This window comes from Leuciscus leuciscus (genome assembly GCF_965113295.1).
Source record: "Leuciscus leuciscus genome assembly, chromosome: 3".
NCBI lineage: Eukaryota > Metazoa > Chordata > Actinopteri > Cypriniformes > Leuciscidae > Leuciscus > Leuciscus leuciscus.
The window spans coordinates 65,517,441-65,541,313 of record NC_138727.1 but is presented as its reverse complement, the minus strand read 5'-3'; the positions used below and the strand labels follow the sequence as shown (position 1 = coordinate 65,541,313).

At 37.2% G+C, this 23,873-nt stretch overlaps 3 protein-coding genes across 6 annotated transcripts in view; 2 read left to right on the top strand and 1 right to left on the bottom strand.

Moving 5' to 3' along the window:
* LOC309495465 (microfibril-associated glycoprotein 4-like) overlaps positions 1 to 23,873 on the bottom strand; it is a 102,551-nt gene that overhangs the window by 23,092 nt on the left and 55,586 nt on the right. The gene's annotated exons all lie outside the window — the stretch shown is intronic.
* On the top strand, positions 456 to 8,973 carry LOC309495427 (uncharacterized protein). 2 transcript variants are annotated; one of them, XM_082165212.1, is made up of 5 exons: positions 456 to 680; positions 1,227 to 1,394; positions 1,600 to 1,927; positions 5,955 to 6,983; positions 7,370 to 8,973. In XM_082165212.1, the coding sequence occupies exons 1-5, from the start codon at positions 675 to 677 to the stop codon at positions 7,561 to 7,563; spliced, it is 1,725 nt and encodes a 574-aa protein (XP_082021338.1). In that variant the 5' UTR covers positions 456 to 674; the 3' UTR covers positions 7,564 to 8,973. The 2 variants fall into 2 exon arrangements, with proteins under 2 accessions (XP_082021338.1, XP_082021339.1); XM_082165213.1 differs by having other exon boundaries at positions 458 to 680; positions 5,955 to 7,507.
* Positions 14,548 to 23,873, top strand: part of LOC309495377 (protein NLRC3-like) — a 43,920-nt gene continuing 34,594 nt past the window's right edge. The window contains exons 1-5 of one of the 2 annotated variants that reach the window (XM_082165077.1): positions 14,549 to 15,384; positions 15,588 to 16,103; positions 16,309 to 16,467; positions 23,342 to 23,617; positions 23,762 to 23,824. In XM_082165077.1, coding sequence (XP_082021203.1) covers positions 23,362 to 23,617; positions 23,762 to 23,824 — 319 coding nt within the window. In that variant the 5' untranslated portion in view covers positions 14,549 to 15,384; positions 15,588 to 16,103; positions 16,309 to 16,467; positions 23,342 to 23,361. Of the gene's footprint in view, positions 16,104 to 16,308; positions 16,468 to 23,341; positions 23,618 to 23,761; positions 23,825 to 23,873 lie in introns of both variants that reach the window. The other variant, XM_082165078.1, reaches the window with a different exon arrangement.

Here is a 23,873-nt window from a genome sequence, read left to right as displayed (position 1 = left end):
CTTTTAACATAGTCAGATTTTTTGGCAAATAATTAAGTAATTAAAAAACTTAATTACAAAAAAGTAATTTTCTGTAATGAGCATATTTTTATCAGCAAAAGGCCTTTGTGGTCACAAAATGGGTAAATAATGACAGCGCTCACTTTGCATTAAGTGAAAATAGCAACAGATTCTATCTAAACTATGTAAAATTAGCAGAAGCCATTTTCTTTGCAATATAAATAGTAGTTAGATGCTATACCTAGTGCGAATAGAGGCAGATGCACCTCAGTATTGTAAAACAGTATGCAATAATAATATATTGAGTGCAAATTATTATATTTATTAAAATTATTAAATGGATGCCACCTTATTGGGACAATAAAGATACATTACGTTAATAATTCAGAGTCCTGAAAACAAGCGACTAGTATCGAGCTGTACAGTCGCTCCAGTCCAGCAGGAGGCGGAAATGCGTCATCAGTTGCTGTGTGAAACCGCGAACAACTCGCGAGTGTTGTTCTGTTGGTAAACATATTCAGCCCGTGTGTGTTTATCGTGTTTTACATCAATGATGGGATTTTACATTATTGTGTGCTTGATGATGTTTTAGTACCGGACAGTTAAACGATTTACACTTCAAGGAGAAACGAGGAGAAATCTGAGAAAGATTTGAAGAAAGGTAAATGTCTTAAATGGAGGTAATCTTATTATTTATTATAGTATTCCTCTTCGAAAGAAAAAAGTATTGTATATATACCATATATATTTTTGCTGTCTTTTTGTTCGTCTCTAAATTTACCTTTTTAAAACTAGATTTAAACTTTTTTGTTTTGTAAAGGTGGCATTAAAGTTGTCTGGAACAATCAAACACCATAAAAAGCAATTGTAAAGGTAAATGATGGTAAAACTCTTATGACCACTTTAAACAACATTATTGTGGTCATATGACAGCAATGAACTTTACCAGTTTACTCTAAATTGAAGAAAGTTTGTTGTCAACAACAGCTATACTGACATTATTATTAATGTTTGACCATTCACTTTAATTTAAGTATTTATTGTGTGAAAATGATAAAGAAAAACTGTCTTTGAGATGAAATGAGGTATGTAATATTTGAAGAAAATAGAGTAAAAGTATGGTAAAACCATAGTTTCAATAGTTTAAAAAACACCTAATCAAATGCAAATACTCTTTTGAGTTTATTATAAATGCCTCTTGTAATAATGATGATGTTTGTCTTCAGATGTTGACCATGACAGTGCAGATGGATGTGATCTGCTGTAAATCAGTAGGAACTGATCTGTCCATGCTGGATATTGAGGATTTCATCACTGAAATCTGTCAGCTGAAGAAAGAGGTGGCGTCACTGGAGGCAAAGCTGAGAGAAAGAGGAGACAAACCCAACAGAGAGGTTTGAGAAGCTCATCATTTCATCCTTCAGCTCAATCAGACCAAAGTTTTGTTAGCTTCTCACTTCTTATGCACATCTCAAGTTAATCCAGAAGTAAAATATGCAAACAAATCACCAGTATAACCACTAGAGATAACTGCCGAGTAATGAGGCTAATATCAACAGGTTGTTCTTTATTTGTGTTGATCTATGATGTGTTTGTCAGGATCTGGAGAAGGTTTCAGTGTGTGTGACTGATGGGACAGAAGCTCAGGATTCAGTCTGGAGATCCAGAAACACACAGGACTCAGAGCTCAGCCTCACTTTACTGTGTTATACTGACGCTCAGGATCATGGATCCGCTGATCAAACCTCTGACTGTAACGCTGGAGAACAGCAGATGAAGATGTGCTCCGTCAAACTGGAGGACTGCAGGAACCTGATAGAGAGACGAGGAGAAGAAACCACAGCAGAGGAACAACAACAGAGCCAGGAGGAGGAGGAGGAGGAAGATCAGAATGATGATGAGGATGATGATGAGTTTATACCTGCAGGTGTGTTTCTTTCATGATCTTTTGTTGTTTTTCATGACACTTGAATGTGATTCATTGGTCATTCAGCAGAGACTCTGTAGGATCAGGTTCATATTGGCTGTTGGTCTCTGATGCTCCTGATCAGGTTTGACAGCAGATCTTCTCAGATAATAGGGAACATAATGGCAGACGATAGTAAAACTGAACGATTTGAGTGAGAAAAAAAAAATCTAATTACAATGATAATAATAAAATCCCAATGCTCTGTTTAACATGATGGTCTTACCACTTCTGGATGGTACACCGGAGACCCGGAGATTAATTTATTTATTCATTTTGCTTGCTCTGCTTTGATTGATCAGTTTGAACCAATATCCCTCTCTGAGCTTGTGGATATAGTCCAAAATATTAAAGGACAGTTCACACCAAGCACGATAACTATAACTATAACGATAACTATATTTGCGTCCACACCAATGAACGATAGCGGTCTGTTTATTCTAAGCTCGCGCTGCAGTTTCAGTTGATCACGCTATCCTTTTTAAATGTCTAAGGGATGAATTCGGCCTTAAGGACACTGCCTTAGATTGGCTCACATCATCCCACTCAGATAGGACTGTAAAGGTGATGATTGGATGCTGTGGGATACCCCAAGGCATCCTGTTGGGACCCATTTTATTTTGTCTATTCATGATCCCTTTGAGGAGCATGAGGAAATATAATATTTGTTATTTGTTTTTAAAGGTAACATATTATGCCCCTTTTCACAAAATTAAATCTATGGTGTCCCCAGAATGTGTCGGTGAAATTTCAGCTCAAAATCCCCCCAGATCAATTATTAAAGCATGTCAAATTTGCCCCTTTTTGGGTGTGAGCAAGAACGTGCCGTTTTTGTGTGTATCCTTTTAAATGCAAATGAGCTGCTGCTCCGCCTCCATTTAGAAGAGGGCAGAGCCTTTACACAAGCTTCAGATTAGAGGTCTACACAGGTCCAAAAATTCGTGCCCGAACCCGAAGAGACCCGTAATGTGCTACACCGAACCGACCCGGACCCGTCTATTATTTCAAAAGCTGGACCCGGACCTGTGTAGATCCGAGAAATTCCATAAATGTACTACCCGGAACCGAATTTTATAAAATTTAGTAGCCGTCGTCTTCCTTCCTTGTACCTGACTGACTGTGATTCATTACAATCCTCCGACAAGAAAGTTCTATACATGTTATTCCTCTCGTTATTCCAAGCTCATTCCACTCATTATTTCAGCTTCAAAAGTCCACTTGATGTCACGGTGACGGATGACAAATGCGACTTTGCAGATTTCCATTTCGACTCGAGTTAACTTGCATAATAACTTTTGAACCTTTGAACTTTAATAACGATTGCTCGTTCAGTGCCATGGCCGCTGACGTCAGCATTATTTATTTGCTATCATCTCTGTGCTCTCTGCGCTGAGTCTGACCACCAAAACTTTAAGATTAAACAAGACGGTTCATTCTTATTATAATAAAAATGGGAGAGTAGTAAAGAAGTGTTTGGAGAAGTGTAAAGCGTGGCTTGGCGGAATAAGTCCCTGGTTGTCATAGATACATGATGCGCTTGAGACTGCACGTTCACGTTAGCTGCCTTGAGCAACCTGAAGAGCTTTTTAGTGCAATTTGTGTTTTTTTAAACATTATTTCCTGGCTCACACTTTTCTTATCCTAATTTTACAAGTTGCAAGTTACAAAAAACACACAAGCAGTGGTGACTGACTCTGATCACGGCCGGGTGTTCTCCGAGTCCGATCGACTCAGGTATATTACACACAATGTAAAACAGACCCGGGACCCGAAGGATCCCATGTCCTCGGGTCTCGGGTGCTCTGTGGAGATCTCTACCTCAGATACTCCGGCAATAACAAAACAGGCCAATCTCACTCATCCAGAATCCCAGAAATAACCAGTAGCGAGTGCAGCCTTACGGAGAGACTCAGGAAGAGTTTCACTTTTAGACGCACCTGGACGTTTCTGAATGGTTATTGGATACATTTGTGTAGTTGTTGTGGAGTTACATTGATCATCTTATCGGCTTGCATGTACCTTCTTCATGTTTAACTTGTACACAAGTTGTCACAGTTTCCTGAGGTCTTTATAAGCCAGATTTTGGTCAGATAGTGTTCAGTGCTCGTCTTTGCAGCAACGACAGAACAGTTTACGTGCTTTGCTTGAACTTTTGCCATTGCGTTAGAACTGGTTACACTGTTGTTGCTTCCGAAATGGCGACACCGTGGGTGGAAACGTGCAGATTTGGTATTATTATTATGAATATTATAATAAGATCCTCTTCCTACATATTTTTTAACATGATTGCAGAGGCTTACCAAAACAAAGTTATTGGGTTGTCACTTTTCACGTTCTCTGGGTTGGTAGTAGGGCTATGCAATTAATTGAATTTCGATTTCAATTTCAATTTTGGCTCCCAACTCATTCAATCTACTTGCTAAAGTGAATCAATGTTTGTGGGGGAATTTCTCGCATTATAAGTGGTAGACCTGCGGGAAAATTTAAATACTTATTGAAGTATTATGTGCTATATATATTTTTTTTTAATAGTTCAAAAAGTACAATAAATGTTCAAATTTCGATTTTTTTTAAGAATTGTTTGAAAGGTGCCTTTTTAATAAATGCAACACGTTCCCAAAGTCATGTGAAATAATCGTGTTACATAATCGTGATTTCAATACTGACCAAAATTAGAGATGCACCGATTACAATTTTCTAGGCCGATTCCGATTTCCGATTTTTCATTGAGTTTGACCTGCCGATAGCGATTTTAGCCGATTCCGATTGAATTTTTTTCTAACCACTTTACAGCACACACACATATATTTATTTTCTATCTTTTCTTTAACCCTTTCACACGTAAGTTTAAAATATTCTAACTGACACCCCCAGAGTGAGTTTTTTCAAGGCGAACGTTCCCTTTAATGTTTCCATGGCGACGCGTCACGTGATACACCGCAGCCACAATAATACTGTATGACAGACGTGTCGCTTTTATTTCGCTTTTCCTTTTTTATTCAAAATATTCACAAACTTGCTTACCATGTCATCAACTAGCCTATCTGATATTCCGATTCTCAAATACGTGTAAGTGAGTGTGTTTGGTCGTTTAAAAACCTTTATAAATAACCCTGATCTATGAGATTGGCGCCGCAATGTTGTCCTGTCAGTCGGATTTACAGCACGTGAATTCATCAGTTTCTCCCGAAATAAATGCAAGAAAGCGGCCGGTGAACTGTGAGAAGAATAGAGTAAACTTTATAGTTACTTCCACTATGTTTGTCTGATATGAATAACACACGTCGGCAAATTATATTTGAATAGATTGTTATTTCTGCTTGCACAGACATCAGTGTGTATTTTACAACTCCAAATGTATTGTTTTACTCGTGCTTATGTGTATTTAAATATCTGAAACCTAAAATAAACATTATGAGATTGAAAACACTGCTTAGTTGTGATATATGACAGCGCTGAACGCGTCCGACTCTGGCTCAGCGCCAGCCAACGCGCGAAAGCACAGTTTGAATCTGGCAGTGATGCGACGTCACTGAACATTCTAGATGTGGCACCGTACTCTCAGGGGCACAGAAATAAGAATCCCATATATGAGACCGTACCGCTCAAAAGGTTAATAATGCGGCGCCCGAGTGCATTTGACCGGCATAAAATCAGCATATGTAAGACTGACCGGCCGGTTGCCGGTCATGGCTGATCACGTGAAAATCGGCCAATTCCGGTCACCAGCCGATCAATCGGTGCATCTCTAACCAAAATAATCATGATTATGATTTTTTCCATTATCAAAAAGCAGCCCTAGTTGGTAGATGCACCGGGGACCCGATTATAGCACTTAAACACATAAAAAAGTCAGATTTTCATGATATGTTCCCTTTAAAGCTTAAATGGTGTACCATCTGTCTGAACTTCTTAGCTAGCAACATCTTCTTGGACTCTCAGATCCACTGATAAATTTCACTTACATATACCCTATTGTTCCTTTCAGGTGAGGACACTGGTTCATCTTCTGATGGAGAAACAGTCACAACATCAAAAGAGCAGCTGAAGGTCAAGAGTTTTTCCTGCGTAACCTGTGGGAAAACTTTGAGCTCACTGGGAAATTTAGCGAGACATGAGAGAACACACACAGAACAGAAAGAATTCACCTGCAGGACATGTGACGTCAGCTTTCCTACCTCAAAAGAGAAGAGACGTCATTCAAAACAGCACATGACGAAAGAGTTTCACTGTGAACAGTGCGGGAAGGATTTTTTAAATTCTTCAGGTCTAATAAATCATGTAAAGACACACAGCAAAAAGCTTTTCCACTGCAGTGAGTGCGACAAGTATTTCAGCACCGAAGAACGTCTTGATGCTCATAAGAGAATCCACACTGGTGAAAAGTCTTTCCACTGCAGCGAGTGCGACAAGTATTTCAGCACCAAAGCGAATCTTGTTGCTCACAAGCGAATCCACACGGGTGAAAGGCCGTACAAGTGCCCTCACTGCGAGAAGAGTTACAACCATGGATCCCATTTGAAGAAGCATGTGCGCGTTCACACCAACGAGAGGCCGTACCAGTGCAGCGAATGTGGGAAAACCTTCACAAACTCAAGCAATCTGCATGTACACCAGAAAATACACTCTGAGGAGAAACCGTATCAGTGTTCACACTGCGATAAAAGATTCCGTCAAAAATCTCAATTGACTTGCCATGAACGGATTCACACCGGAGAGAAACCGTACCTGTGCTCCTACTGCGGGAAGAGCTTCATAAATCCGACTCATTTTAGAAATCATCAGAGAGTTCACACTGGAGAAAGACCGTATCACTGTAGCGTTTGTGGGAAGAGTTTTAGTAGGTGTGATACCTTAATAAATCACCAGCGGATTCATACAGGAGAAAGATCATTCAAGTGTTCTCAGTGTGACAAGACGTTTGCTCGGTTAGACGTCCTGAAGACTCACGAGCGAGTTCATACAGGAGAGAAGCCTTACCGCTGCTCCATCTGCGACGAGAGATTCGCTTATTTAGGTAGTTTTCAGACCCACCAGAAGAAACACGCTAAAGAACAAACTGCTCCTGAATCATTGTAAGGAGCTTTCCCACCGAATGAACGTTTTCGTAGTTACTTTAAGTTGGTGGAAGTATTCACTTTTTGGCATGTTCGCACCGCAGGAACTAAAGTGAACACTGATCACAATCACGGTGACCTTAAACAAAACTCAATAATCATCAACTTCTAAACCTCTGTTAATTCTCAATAATATTTTGTATTTGTATAATTCTGCTATTGTAGACGACTGACAGAAATAAAGTCAGTCTGGTTAGTAATAAGTGAAGCTGGTAATGCTGTTTGTGGAGTTGTTTAATCCTCCTCTGCTGAGATCTTCACAGATTTAATGTCTTTTTATTTGCAGTTGATTTCGAGGCTGTGGCTGAAGTCAGTTGTAGTTCTTGGGTAGGTAGTTTCCAGACCAACCAGAAGAAACATGCTAAAGAACAAACTGCTCCTGAATGTCTTGGTCTGTCAAAAAGGCTTTATTTCTTCCGTTGCTTTCATCATTCATGCCATGTGGTATATCACAGTATCATTATAAAAATTATGATTTAAAGACATAATCTGACATGAACCATATACAACAGTTGAATTTGATTTCTGAGCAGCGTTCCTGTAGTCTAGATATTTAGTCTAGCATCACTGGGTCATTTCACTGTTTGTACAGTATTACAGACCAGAGTATAAGTTGTGTTATTTGTGCCTGTCATTTTTCTCATATGCTTTGGAAATGTTTTAATTTTTGGAGTAAAAATGTATGAACTAACTGGCTTAAAGTCTGATGTTACTTATGATTAGAACAGATTTGAAGTAGAGCTACCATTTGAAGTTCATCCCAAAGGTGTTACTGGGTTGAGGTCAGGACTCTGTGCAGGCCAGTCAAGTTCCTCCACACCAAACTCGCTCATCCATGTCTTTATGGACCTTGCATTGATTGATACAGCCGACACCACAAAGCATTGGTGGTGTCGGTTGTATCAATCAATTAATTAATTTTCACATATTTCCAGGTGGCGCTTCAGGTGTTTATTGAGCAGAAGACGTCAGGTCGGATGTCCCACACAGCCTAAAAAGTGCACTAACACTCTACATCAAAACAGAAGGTCAGTGAGGAAGGGAACAATGAGGAAATCAGGCCAAGTCAGTTTAAGCTAATGCAAGCTGCATTTTAAGTTCATTTACAGTAGGAAACAAGGAGGGCATGAACTAATTTGACAAGTGCAGGCTCCCTGTGATGATTGATGTACCTGTATGTCCCATTGAAATAATTGGGTGTTTTTCTACTAGTGTTTTCTCCCTTGGATGAATCTCTTCTGTTTGCATTATTCTCTTTTAAGTCCTTTTTTGGGTAAACAAGTGGCAAAATTCACCAGTAAAATTAAAGTCTGGCCACTTAAAGGCAGGGTCGGCAGTTTTTTTCAAAACTTTATTTATATACCAATACATAATTAAAATGTAAGTACTCTGAAAAAGAGAGTATAAAAATCGAGTGTCTGTAGTCCTCTCAGGACTGCAGTAAACACAGCTACTTATTTCCATTCACTCCCACCCCCTCCCTTCTGGGCTCCTTCCAAAGCCACGCCCCCAAAACACATGAACGCGCGACGCCGACCGCTCAGCTGGAGTACCTGTATATGCAGGTACTGGGAATTTTGACGGGTCTTTCTCTGCCATAATTGTGATTCTTCCTAGCTTCCGTGCCTCTTCCTCTCCTCGAGTCAAACGGGTGTGCGCATGTGGGCAGCTCCTGTAGCAGCAGGGGTGGTAGCCATGGTAGCGAGGGAGAGTGACAGTCGCCCAGCCAATCATTTCATTCGTTCCGAATGGAAAAAGTAGCTGTGTTTATTGCGCCCTGAGAGGACTACAGACAGTCCATTTTTATACTCTCTTTTTCAGAGTACTTACATTTTAATTATGTATTGGTATATAAAGACAGTTTAAACAAATTTGGAAAAAAAATTTTTTTCCAAATTTGGAAAATTTTTATTCATCTTCATTTAGAAAAAACCTGCCGACCCTGCCTTTAATTGAAAATTATCAAATAAAATGTATCTGAAGTCTCTTTTACACCGAAGCATACATCAGAGAGCTACGAAACATGAGCTCTAAAATACAGAATTTATTCTGTAAAATCATACATATGCATTTATGCTTGAATAAAGTCTTTCAAAGTTGATTGGATAAAAAAAACAAAAAAAACATTATCATAAGCCCTCCTACTTCCTTTTATCATGTATCATATTCATCTTCATTCACATTGGTCTTTTTTCAACATCCCATAATATGTTTCTCTTACGTGTGTAAATATTTTTTTTTAACTGGGAACATTTTATCTGACTCCCTAGACTCTTGCAGGCCTTCCGACCTTGACTACAGAAAGGCATTATTCAAGTTGTTTTTACACAGCATTTGCGGATTAAACTAGAAAAATAAAAGGATAAAAAGGGCAATATATCTGAGTCTGAGACTTCTACCAGTGTTATGTTTACATGATGTGATGTTAACATTCAATCCCTTTCTCCTCCTCCCCTCATCCCTCTGTCAAAAGCATCACATCATATATTAAGTAGCAATAAAGGTAAAGAGTCTGTTTTTAATACATAGAATAAAAATGTTGGTTTACACGCATACATTTTTTCAATTTACAAAATGTATCTTTAATGATTAAAAGTTATGTAAGGAAATCTCTGTACCTCATGTAAGATTAATGGAATTAATACGTAAGCAGTGGCCTCGATTGAATACCAGGGTTCGTATGGTCATGAAAAATCTGGAAAAGTCATTTGATTGCAATTTCCAGGCCTGTAAAAGTTTTGAAAAAGACATGGAAATTATTTTCACAAATATCCGTATAATAGAATATATGTTTAATCAGGGCCTTAATTTCGCCCTGGAATTGCGTCTATTGCACATCGTTTTATGCAGGTTTTGCGCTTATAATGCTGGAAATTTCCACAAACGTTTATTCACTGTAGTATGTAGGTTATTATGAGTAAATTAATCCACATAGTCAGAATATCAGATAAAATCAGTTATTTGCACCAATCAAATTTTAAACCGTTCGGTACTCGCATTCTTCTGTATTCGGTATTCTGTGCACTCTTCACATTCAAAGCGCACACACATAAAGTCGCCTCGCAAAAAGCTGCCCACATTGAGTTCTTTTTTTACAGCGTATTTCGCTTAAACGCCAAATACACACAAATGTTGTCAAAATGCCTGTCTTGGTGAGGATCCTCATAAACAATGTTGGTTATGTCTTAAGTGGACATAAACAGTTGAGAAAGAAAACGTGTGCATCAGTATATTGGATCTGTGCATTAGGTCTTAAAGTGACAGCAGCCTAATATTCCTGCTCCTGTCTGTCATTAATATTAATCTTAATCAAACAACAGAAGAAAAAGAGAAAATCACTCACTGCTCTTGACTGAATAATTTGTGTTATTTTTACATTTTGATTACTAAATAAAATAAAATGTTCCTAAATGAAATTCAGGCCCTGGTTTAATAGATAATATTGGTTAAACAAATGAAACAACTTAGATTTCAGTCACATGACATTATGTTCTCTGCGTGGTTTAAACGTCTGGCACCGTCACAGCTTGCACTTGTCAAAACAAATAGCAAGCAAACAAAGAGCATTAATAGTCATTCATTTTAGTTAAGAGATGCTATACATTTTTAACATGGGTTTTTATAATTTTACATTGCATACATAGACTTTCAAGGAGCATTAGGTCATGAATATATGCATCGAAAGTCATGGAAAAGGCATGGAATTTTATTGTAAAAATGTGTATGAACCCTAATAATATTTATCTAACAAAGGAGTCCACTGGTACTGTGATGAACAGGATTTATACATCAGTCGCTACATTGATGATGCTTTATACAGTATTTCCTGTTTTCAATGATTTAAAAATAACATAAAGCAAAACAGTATTTAAAATTGTATAATATAACAACTTTCTCCAGTCTGTTCTTGTGACATGCACCACTGTAACACCAGGCCTGGTTTTACAGTCATTCCATTGCATTGAATTCAGTTCGCTCTGCAATATCTACCGCAGTGATTCATTTTTATGCAAACATACACACATTTTATTTAATAGAATCGAGCAAACTTGTGTTTATTATGAAACTGTTGCTTTTTTGTCTGTCTTGCCTACATTTCTTCATCATAGAGAGCGTTATATATCCATTTAGTGATTGTCATTTGAGTATCTTTGCAGTTTTCTCGAATAAAACTTAAATATTTATTCAAAACTGAGAATTTTCTGTTAAGCTTTACAATAAGGTCTGATTTCGTAATATTAGTATCTTGCATTTAAAAAGGCTAAATGTGCACAAGCAGAACTCAGGGGGCTGTTAGTTAAACATTTAACATACTTGTCAGTGTCTGCTGATTAATTGTAAGTGTATGTAAACGTACTATACCGACGTCTTTGCAAAAACAGGACAAATTCAATGCCAGTTACATTTGTATGTTGTCATGTTACATTAACAGCAGTTCAGTTCTGTGCTTTTCTGCTGTGCTTCATCCAGCTGCTTTTGAATGCAAGAAGTACCAGTGATCACACAGCCTCCAAAACCAGGAAGAAAATTATTAACCATCAGTTTGTGAATGTTGAGTTTTCACATTTTTTTATGTGGTGAAAAAGAATGGTGATTGCAATGGTGACTCACAAAAAGAAATTCAGCTGTTCTGAGATCTTATTCAAATTTCCCATTAGTCTTGATAAAAATCTACGATAAATGTTAGTTAATTTTTTGTTTCTGTCTTTGTAGGCAAGGGAAATATGAAATTGTCCATTGAGTCCAACCAAAATCACTGCAATGCACATTCTGTGCTAAAGAATCGTATGGATTTCCCAGGAGCGTTTGAGTGCAGCAGCAGATGATAGTCTGTTTTAAAGTATGGTGCAGAATCTTTTGCATAATCCCTTCTTCTTGGGTAAATTGTCTGAGTGGTGTTGTGAGGACGAGTCATCATCTATTTGGATTTTGGTGTCGATGTTCTGTGTTGCAGGAGGCTCATTGTGTGCTGGATCACTGGATGTTGGAGTGACCGCTCTGAATTCTGGACTGACTTTGTTTGTAGTTTGAGGTCTGTAATTGACGACAGGTATTGGTAAAGAAACTGTCTTCTCGTTGTCATTTAACTGTATTTTGATGTCATTGTTCTGTGCTGAAGGAGGCTGCTTGTGTGCTGGATCACTGGATGATGGAGGAATTGCAGTGAAATCTGGACTAACTGTACTTGTAGTTTGAGGCCTGTAATCGACACCAGGTGTTGGTAAGAAAGGCTGTTTGTATGTGTCATAACCTGTTTTCTCGTCGTTATTTAACTGGATTTTGGTGTAATTTATCTGTGCTGTGCAAGGTTTATTGTGTGCTGGATCACTGGATAATGGAGTGACCGCAGTGAAATCTGGACTAACTGTACTTGTAGTTTGAGGCCTGTAATCGACACCAGGTGTTAGTAAGACAGGCTGTATGTATGTGTAATAACCTGTTTTCTTGTCCTCATCTATCTGTGTTGTGGTGTAATTTCTCTGCGTTTCAGGAGGCTCACTGTCATCGGAATCACTGGATGATGGAGTGATTGCGGTGAAATTTGGTCTGACTGTGTTTGTAGTTTGAGGCCTGTAATTGAAGATAGGTGTTGGTAAGACAGGCCGTATATATGTGTAATAACTCATCTTCTCCAGTAATTCCTTTAAACGCATCCTCCTGATGATCATGAGAAGGCCTCTGGAGATCCGGTAAGTGGCGTTTGGATCGTAGTTTGAGCGGTCGTGGTGTTGAGTCACATAAACTCTATGAAACCACTCCTCATCGTAGAGACTGACAATGATGCGGTCTGTGTTGCTGTTGTGCTGGTCAGTAGAGTTGTCTTCTGTGACGTATTCAGGAAGTTCTTCAGCTCCTGGTGAATTTAGGTTGCCAACCACATAGTAAGGGAAATCTATCTCTGGAAGAAGTTTATCCCCATATTCGTCATATCTGTTCTCAAAATAGTGAAAACCGAAATCACCATCGGCTGGGTCACATTCAGAGAGCATGACGTTGTCATTGCCAAAAGAAACACAGTCATTGGCAAACCAGTAGAGGAGTTTGAGTCCGTGTCTGGGCCAGGGTTGGCCGAACCCATAGTCTCTCAGGTGGGCTAATTCATTTAATGTTTCCATCATGGTCCTGTACCTTAGGAGGAGAGAGGAATATATAGGCATCTATTAAAATACAAGATAAGAGTTTCATAGAAATATGCTTTCTTTAAATGTGTGTGTATATAGTGTATATACTGTGTATATGCTATAAAGCTATACTTGAATTGCAAACTTTTCGACCAATATTTAAGCAGTGAATTAAGGACACTTAATTGAACTATATGATTATGAACTATATTTCAATTGAAAACAGATAAAAAATAACATTGTACACTGAAGTGGAGTATTTAGACATATATCTTCTAGTATATTTCACTGCATTGCTAAGCATTTTGTTAGATCGGATGGATTTCCATGTCAGAAACATCAGATCTGAATCCTGTCAAAAAAAATATGTGTTTCATCTGGTGTCTGAAACCAGTAAAGCCTTTCCTTTTTAGTAAAAAAATTTTTTTTCTTTTTTTCGGCATGGTCTGAAGATGATCTGGTTTGATATTTGTGAACAGTCTAGAAGGAGTTAAAAAATGTTTTTCAAAAAAAATGTCATGACAGAAAATGACGTCATAGGGTGAAATTTGTTATACTTTGGTGGCGCTAGAGAGATTGAGTTAGAGACTCCAAAACTGCTGTGGTTAATGTTTAGACTGTCCTCTATCTGTGTGCCAAATTTCACAAAGCCTAAGACTTCAACATCGTCCTGTGACATTAAAAACCTTGAAATGGAGACAGTTTATCTCTTACTCTTGAAGACAAGTGTAGCCCAGTTAGGGTTATTTATTATCTCCTACATGCATAATTTCTAATATGAAAATGTTTCTGACCTTCAAGGGTTAAACTGTCATAAACGTAAACGTGGTTCTATATTTGTACAGCATTTCACTTGTATTAATGTTATACAGATTACGGTAAAGTTTATGTGAGGTGTACTCTCTCAACATGTGGGTTTGATCAGCATGTATGTTTTTTTATTTGTGATTGGACATTGGTTTACTTGCTCCCGCCCATGCGCGGGTATTGATAATTCTGATTGGGAGAGGGAGGAAGAGAGAGAGATGGAGGCAGATCAGAAAGTGATGTCGCACTTTATTTTCTGGTGATTCTGAGAGAAAATATACCCAAATAACTGCTGACTAAGTGGGCAAAGAGTGTATTTAGCATACAGAAAGTGTTAAAGAACGTTTCTGTAATTCGTTTCATTTGTTATACTTTGACTGGAAAAGTTTAAACAGACTTGCATATGTTACTGCTGCTGAGCGCGCGGTAATCTTTTTCTTTTACGTCGAGTAAAATCTACTCGCGGGATCTGAGTTTATTAATCGTTCTGAGGAAGACGACTACAGTATGGAGGAACCAGATAGCGTTCTATTATTATTATTAATATGATCATTAATCTGTTTGTCTGCCTCATTTAGCCCTTTGTCTCTTACTAGCTGTTCAAGTCATCTTTTTCTTTTTGTTCCATAATCTTGTTTAAAATATCACCAATTGGAAAGAGAAGAGGTATAGCAACTTTACTACGTCAGCATATTGTTTGTAAATCTTAAACCGCTCCATCGAGTTCGGTAATCAACTCTCAGTTCTGTTACCAAGCAGTCAATCAGCTGTGAAGTAAACGCTAGAGATTAAAATGGAGAAACCAAATAGGTGTGCTTTTAATTAAGTGCTGCATTAATTAATTTCTGCAGAAAAAGTTTTGATAAGCTTGGTAGAAAAGGCAAAGCCTGTCATTATATTTCATGGGAGTCTGTAATTATTTATTAGTTTTTTTGTCATCAAAGTGCACCACCATCAAGTCTTTCCACCATCAAAAGTCTCTGTTCTTCATCTTGTATCATCAATACATGTGATGCCATTCTCAGACAGGACTATTTTTATGTGAATTTTACATTTAGCTTTCAAATAATTTTGAATTTAGGACACCATTGGGGTTGTCCTAAAGTTAAGAAATTTTTTAGGATGCTTCTGCAATACCATGTTCCTATCCATATTTTAGATAAGGTAATGCACTTAAGAAATGTCATTCTTTAATAGCTTTTGTCCTAAATGAGGTCCTTACCGAAATTGCAATGGTTACCAAACAGACAAGATAGGATTACAAATTTAAGGTCTTTCTGTAATATGATCCCCTGGTTTTTGTGTCATAATTTTAGATTCTCTGGTTGTCACTCTAACATTCCACAAGCACAAACACATTGACTTCAATACGGTGAGCATACAGCAGAAATGGAGATTGAATCAGTTATACAGAGTATTTTGTGTGCACTGTATATGTATAAATTCAAGCAAAAAACCCAATCACTTTTTTTTAAAAGAGAATTTTTTCTTTCTCAAGTGGAATAGAGAGAAAATGAAATCATACCTCTTTGATGCCCGTCATGTATTAAACCTTCAGTTTGTTTCTTGCTGTAGAAGAATAGATAAGCTGGAAGACTCGCTCACTATCTGAGAAACACTAAACAGGACGGCGATGTGGGCGTGTCGTTTCTATGGAGAAGAAGTTAATGTCACACTTTGACTTCTGCATGTGTTTCCACACTGATACTGGATTGTCCTCAGCACTGAACATTGCAGATGTTTCTCTTATTGAACCTGGCTGAATGAACTCCTCATTATTCGTAGACGTGACCAGAGCTCAGTGTGTCGAATAAGGAAAACATGGCAAATATGCTGGTGAGGATCTAGAAACGGTTTGAAACCCCTGGATTACAATCCCTAAGACATTTGCTCACCTGTGTGTAATTTAACTGGATCATGTGATGTAATGGTGGCATTTTCCAAAAGTGGGTGTGGTTTAACTGAAATTCAGATTAAATCACTCTGTGCCCAAAGTCCTTTCTGAAAATTCAGAAGTGGAAGGAGCTTCTGGTCAAGATGACAGTTCAGAGGAGGTGCAAGAAACATCGACAAATATCGTCATTATTCAAGGTGAGTTAGCAAATAAAATTAGCAAACAGTCAATTTCTTTGTTTTCTTAGTAAGAACCAAGAATCAGCAGATTGCGTTGACATTCTCTACCAGTAACAGTTGTTTGATCTAATTATCAATGTGTTTCTCAATTGAACTATAATGAAAAATGTGCATTGTCTGTATACATTGAGTTGATTTATAATATTTGTGTTTATTCCTGCAGTGTCCATCAACAAACACACTTATCAGTCCTGTGAAATTGTTGAATCTGTACGTTGCTTCAAACTCTTCTGAGAGAGCTGGGCTTGAGTAACAATGACCTGACTGCTCTCAGTTAGGCTGAATGGGGCGGGACGGGCTGATATATCAGAGGAATCATCAGGTAAGGAATAAGTTTAATGAGTCCTGCACTTTGCCCTTCTACATCGTCTCAGACACACACATACACTTACACACATTCAACACCACACTCACTGAACCCCTCTTTGCTGGATTTTGGTTTATGGTTTTTCAATGCTAAACGAGTTTGCGTGTGTGTACCTATGTGGGCAACAAATGCTGAAAGGACTTTGGACACTTTACTAGTTAAAATGTATGTAATCAAAGAGATTACGTAACATCCTGAGGATAAAACACCAGGGTTTCCGCGGGGTTGTAAAAGGTAGTAAATTAAATTATGCCAAATTAAGGCCAGTAAAAAGTAGTAAACGTCATCTGACGAGGTAGTCAATTTTCGAAGCCCCATCTAACTGGGTCTATATCATGGGTGTCCAAACTTTGGCCAGTTTTTATTGGCCCGCAGCCAGGGTCAATTAACACCCGCCAAGTGCGGTTAGATTTTCCGTTTGGCGAGTAAATCTCAAAAGGCTATCCGCCACACTGGCGGGTGAATGTTCATCATACCAAAATAGTAATAAAAAAATATTACAATTGCCTTTTGTAATGTTATGATGACTGGAAATTAGTTAAAATCTCCTGCGAATCTAGAGCGAGCGAGCGAGCAAAAGCGCGCATGCAAACCGTGTAGCGAGCGCCCGGCAGAGAGGGAGAGACCTTGCGTGTGTGTGTGTGTGTGTGTGTGTGTGTGTGTGTGTCTCTCTCTCTCTCTCTCGCTCTCTCTCTCTCTCTCTCATGCAGTGGTGACGCGTTCATATAAACGGCACCTAAACGCTGTAAAAAAAAATATTATGACATTTTAATTGTTTATTAATAAACAAGTGTTTCTGTGTCAGCTGCAAAGATGAAGTTGACACTGACTCGCGATCTTCGCAGTAGTGAACGCGCCGGAGAAAAATGCATTTCTTACGGATTAGCCTATAGCCTACTTTTATTTAGTTTTGAATGGTTCTGTTTAAAAGTAGAAATTTCAAGCTTTCTGTAGATAATAGATATAGGATATTTCTAATTTGTTTAGGTCTGTGAGGCGAGTAGCCTAGGCTACCTATACGCTGAGTTTCGGTTCATGTCTGAACGTGTTGTGATTATACAAAATAATGAAACATGGATTAAAATTAAGATAAAATTAATACAAAACGAAATTCGTTTCAAAGAGAGGCTTTGTGTTTTCTGTTTGATGTCTCTGTGAAAGTTTTAAAAGCATCCTTAATGGAGAACGAACGGTTAGGCTACATAACATGTTTTTTTCCTCAAATGCAAACACGAAATAAAAGACGAAATACTTTTTAAAAAGACAATTTTGGGGGAAAAAATATGGATTTATAGCTTTTGAAAAAAAATATGGATGGATTAATAGCGTTTTGGAAAAAAATCTGGATGGATTTATAGCGTTTGGAAAAAAAAATCTGGATGGATTTATAGCATTTTGGAAAAAAATATGGATGGATTTATAGCGTTTTGAAAAAAAAATATGGATGGATTTATAGCGTTTTATAGCCAGGTTGTAAAAATACAGTATTGTGTCAATATGTCACCTCTAGTGTGTGGCCCGGCCCTCTCTCTCAATCTCTCTTTTTCTCTCTTTCTCTCTCTCTCTCTCTCTCTCTCTCTCTCTCTCTCTCTCTCTCTCTCTCTCTCTCTCTCTCTCTCTGTGTTGGACAGTGCTTGGCTTGTGTCCAGTGTTGAAGTTATTTGTTTATTAATGAAATACTGTTATTATAGTGTACAATTGCACTTTATTATTACACATTGTGTAGCTGTTAATTCTAAAGGTCCAGTCTGTCTTCTAATTTTTATGTAATTGTTACTCTTTGACATATTGAGTAAATCCTATGGACCAAGGCCTGTTGTGATATCTTGATTAATCCAAGTCCTATGGTAGAGTTCCCTCTTACTTGAATGTAGCTCACTCACTTGCCCTAACACACATGCACACTCACATACACCTACAGAACCTCTCCTGACTTTCTCTTTCTCGCTCTCTCTGGTTCTCTATCTCTCCCTCCCAGTGTTGAAATTAAGTTATAATTGCCTCATTAAATTGTGATTAAATATGTTAATAATTCATTTTGGAAAGATATTTCATGTCTTTACTTGTCACTTTACTTAACACTTAACACTGCTACAGTTGAAGTTTGAAGCCGTGTTGGTAGTAAAAATATTGTGATGGTAGTAAAATAGGTGGTAAAAGGGTAGTAAATTCAATTTAAGAATCTCTGTATAAACCCTGAACACTGATTTGAGTTCATTGACTGTTGCTTCAGATACTGTTACAAGGCCGCTTTCTGATCTAGGGGCAGGAAAGGAGGGTAACAAAAAGGGAGAGAGTGAGAGAATTCCTGTCTCCAGGTCCCACGACAAGCACAAATTACAACACCAGTTTGTAAAATAAAAAGATAGAACAAGTTTTATTTTAAATAATAAGTGGGATATAAACACAAGACTGAGAATGGACAGGAGGGGAAACGGCAAAGAAAATAAATTCTTTCTAAGGGTTTTTAGAAATAACTTACCTAGCTTCAAAAGTAAACAAAATTATTCCAATAAAGATAAACAACCAAACAGTGTATTAACTTAAAGGCAAAACATTTAAGGCCAGGCCAGCTTTATACAGGCCAGCTCTACACAGATGCAAGCAAAAAAAAAAAAAAGGATTACTTTAATAATACTTTAACAATCCGGCCTCTAGCTCATAAATGCCAGAGGAGAACTGGTCCCCGACTGAGCCTGGGTTCTCCCAAGGTTTTTTTTCTCCATTAGGTCACCTGATGGAGTTTTAGAACACCATTAGGTCACTTGATGGAGTTTTTCGGTTCCTTGCCACTGTTGCCTTTGGCTTGCTCAGTTGGGGATATTTTGGGGATATTTAATTTAATTTTATCAATCAATAAATTCCTCTTGAAACAAACTTTGTTGTATTATTTTAATTTAATACTGTGAAGCTGCTTTGATACAATCTGTATTGTGAAAAGCGCTATACAAATAAACTTGACTTGACTTGACTTTAACACACTCCAACTAGATAATGGTAACTATAAACACAAGGTTACCATAAACTCACATAGAAGTTAACACACAACACACCTCCTTTAGTGTTCACTTAATCACTACAACATACACCACAAACACAATGAAAGTAACAAGATAAGTGCTGGCCTGCTGGGGCTGGAAGATGACAGTCTCTCCTTGTTTAAAACTCTCAGGGTTCTTATATACTGATCCACTCACACCTTAACGAGGCGGAACACAAATCAGGTGGACGTAACAATACTGATTCCATTCTCTGAATACACCTTTGATTGTATCTTTAGTAGATATACTTTAAAGGGTTAGTTCACCCAAAAATAAAATTTCTGTCATTAACCCTCTGGGGTCTAAGGTGTTTTGGGGTCCTTGAGATGTTTTGACATGCCCTGACATTTTTGCTTTTTTCAGTTGCTTATAAACATATTAATGGCAAAGGTGTAATTACACTCTATTTAGCACAAACAGGGCTACCATAATATGTGAGCAACATGCATGTACATGTTTGTATTTTTGAGAGAATAATGTTTATGCATGGTTATTAAAATAAATAAATAATTAAGGCCACAAAACACATACTAAATATGTTTCCACAAGACTTTTGACTAATGGATGTTGTCGCTTAGAGTTTTTGCTTCAAAATGATCTGAAAATCATCCTGCCTAATCATTCACATAAAACAATACATTGATTTCAATTTTGTAAGACACTTTTTGTTTGGAAAGGCAATATGCATGGGGGACGAGCCGGCCCGAGGCATAAGCAAACTAAGTGCCAGGGGGCCCCAATCGATTTATTTTTTATTTTTTTTGACATATTAATTAACTTAAACAAGTGACATGAATGAATGAATGAATGAATGAAAGAAAATTCTGATTTCATTATAAATATACCTGCCTACAAATGCTGCTGTGTCTGCCAGTGTTTGAGTCATGCGCATAACCTCGCGTGGATAGACAATTCGTGCGCAAAGTCACAGTAATGTTAAGCCATGTCACAAAAATTTGATTTGATCAATGGTTGATGATTGACATTTAAATCAATGATTTATCCTTTAAATTTAATGATATTCAGAACAGAACAAGAATAAAAAAAGAACTATAAACAAGCCAAAACGAAATAATTTAAAGCGAAAGTGAAAGTAAGCGGCGTTGGGCTCACGTATCTCTCTCATTAGCATCAAAATGTTTCAACATTCGTGATGTATTTGGATGGTAAACTATTCTTTATTATAGGCTTCTTTGTACTTCACTCACTTTCCAATATCGACGAAAAAAATCATCATCTTCACTTGCACAAAAATGTGCTGTGCAAAAAAAATCACAGTGGAGCGGTGCTTACGCTGAATGGTACGAATTGTACTACTGACTATTTAAACAGTGCAGTGTAATTTTTATATGTTAGGTTGACTATTTTATTATTATATTTTATTATGGCTATAATGAACAGGCTGCGATGTCAAGATTGCAATCCTGGCGTGTGTGTGTGTGTGAGTATAATTCATTACATTTATATAGCGCTTTTCTCAGCACTCAAAGCGCTTTACATAGAAGGGGGATCTCCTCAACCTCCTCCATTATATATATAATCCAAATATAAATGAAAGTCAAAAGCACATTTTTAGTACATAGTCATACCTGGAAACAAATCCTGTTCAAATAGGCTATATGGGCCATTCTACAGAATTGGTTCAAAGTAGGAAACATCTTGAAAGAAATTTGTCTTTTTTCACAAATTTTGTATGCATGCAAATTGTATAATATCTAAGGTAAACATTTCTAGTAATTGTGCAGTTAATTCTCATACTGTATTTTCAGAAAGTTTTGGAATATATCCTCTCCTCAAATGTGTCACTAATAAAAAAAAACGATAATAAATAATTGAATGAGAAGGCTTATATTGACCTATTAAGATGTTTCTTACATCTACCTTGTAAATATATTTTTGCTATTTTATTAAAAAGTTTTCACATGTAAATCAACAACAATTACAATTTTAACAATATTTCAAGTGTAATCTTTCTTTTTTTAAAAGTATACATTATATCATACGTATTTCAAAGTTAAGGATTCATTAGTTTGAATATTGGAACAAACTATAATAACATCTTAGTTGATGTCTTTAATTTTAACAAAACATACTATATATTTAACATATGAGCAGAAAGTGGCAAACAAAAGCTTATTTGATGTGGCAGTAGTCTATTTTACAGTAAAAACTTTATAATCTATCCAAAACTAGTCAACGAAATGTTGTCTTTCATATTTTTATTAGGGCATATAAATGTTAATTTGCAGTTTAATACGTTGCTTATACATAGAAATTTTATTTCAACATATTTCAGTCGATTTTTACTCATCTCAGTATAGCAATATAGTTTGGTAAAAGCTAAACTAGTAGATGTGCTCATGTAAAAATAACATGTTTACTAATATAAATGCCTGTAAACAACAGCGTGTGCCGTTCAATCGAGTAGAACAAAGCACTTAAGAATAAAGAACTTACTATCCACAATCCTCAGCTGGATCCGTTGCTCCTCGAAGTGAAACTAAACCAGCACTTCTGAGGTAAATTTTCCAGCATTATTATTATGATAGTATTATTCCTCACAGCGTCGCAAGACGACTAAAGTACATGAATCTAATAAAACTTGATGTGTTTTATCTAGTTGATGTGGGTGTTCACAGGTTTGCATGGATTGCCTCAGATCATTTGCTTTTGAATAGCGCGCGCTCTCAGTAAGCGTGTTCACATTAGCAGATAATGAGCTGAAATGAGAACGACTGTTCTCTCTTTTCATACAGATTACATAAACAGAGAATATTTGTTTTCGTTTTGAATTAGATAATTTAATAGTTGAAACTTAATCGATTATAAAGATATATAGCTCATGCCTGGGTGACTAGTATTCGCTGAGTTTTGTTTAAGTTTAGAGACGTGCTCCAGAAAAAAAGTCCACAGGGATGGAGAGGCAGAAAGCACACCCTGTTTATTTTCTTTATTTTACAAAAGCACAATGTTTTGTTTCGGACACATAAAAAAGTAGACATTTAACTGTTTATTTTTTCATATTTCTTAAGTCTGTATGACCATAAATGACGGAATATTTAAAGTCTATTTTGCTGCTATGTGAAAAAAATCTAGCAGAGGGTTAATTACTCACCCTCATGTCGTTCTAAACCCGTAAGAACTTTGTTCATCTTCGGAACAGAAATTAAGTTAATTTTGATGAAATCCGAGAGGTTTCTGACCCCACAGAGGCAGCAACGTCATTGCAACTTTCAAGGCCCAGAAAGGTAGTAAAGACATCATTAACATAGTCCATGTGACTCCAGTGGTTCAACCTTAATGTTATGAAGCGACGAGAATACTCTTTGTATGTCTTTCTTCTGAAAATTATTTTGTCAAGCTGAAAACAATCAGTGCTGGTCCCAATTCCTATGAGACGAGTGTCTTTACTGGTTGTGTGTCTGTCTGACGACAGACTGTTATTCTTAAAACAGACTGAACTGACCTCTGAAGGCTGTATCTGTCATCTCTTCATTAGTACACACATTGCAGCCTTTATTTCATTGAAATAATGTTTAGATCGTGTGCTTCATTATTAAATCTGTGCACAGCAACATTGCACATCTGACTACACTTTTTCCTCCACACTCAAGCTTGTTGGCCAAATAAAATGTAACTCTAAAATGTTAGTTTTACTGCAGCACAGCATTCGCTTTTCACTCATTGTCAATCACTCATTACCTGAATGCATTGTAGCAGACATTTTATAATCCAAATAGCATTTGTGCGGACAGATCCACATGTTTTTTTTTTTTCTTGGTCTGCAGAAGTGAATCATTGAAGGACAATGGCATCTGTTAAAGAGCAGATTGTGAACTCACTGAAGGAACTAGTCAAAGATGATCTAAAGGAGTTTCAGTGGCACTTGAAGAATCATGAGTGTGTTTCAACTTCTGAAATGGAGAACACAGATGTCTTAGACACAGTGGACAAAATGGTGGCAAGTTTTGGACAAGAAGATGCTGTGAAGATCACAGTAAGCATCCTTAGGAAGATGAACCAAAACCTTCTGGCTGAACAGTTAGAGAACAAACACAATGAAGGTAACTAAAATCTTTACAAGTGTATGGTGTAAATGTAGAGAACAAAGTAATAAATGTGTTTCAGCTTAAACTCTTGCTTTTCCAGTGTGTTTGTGTAATTTATGTTACTGCATTCTCATTTTGTTTCATCTCTCTCTTTCACAGTTCAGACTGAGGGCAATATGAATGCTTCTGCCACTGTTGGAGCTACTTCAAAAAAGATCTTGGGTAAATAATGACCTCTGTCTGTACATGGAAATATTTATTTACTGATTGG

Coding starts and splice junctions, on each gene's coding strand:
- LOC309495427 (XM_082165212.1), top strand. Junction 1,928..5,954: donor TGATGAGTTTATACCTGCAG/GTGTGTTTCTTT, acceptor TGTTCCTTTCAG/GTGAGGACACTGGTTCATCT. Junction 6,984..7,369: donor CGAGAGATTCGCTTATTTAG/GTAGTTTTCAGA, acceptor TTTTATTTGCAG/TTGATTTCGAGGCTGTGGCT.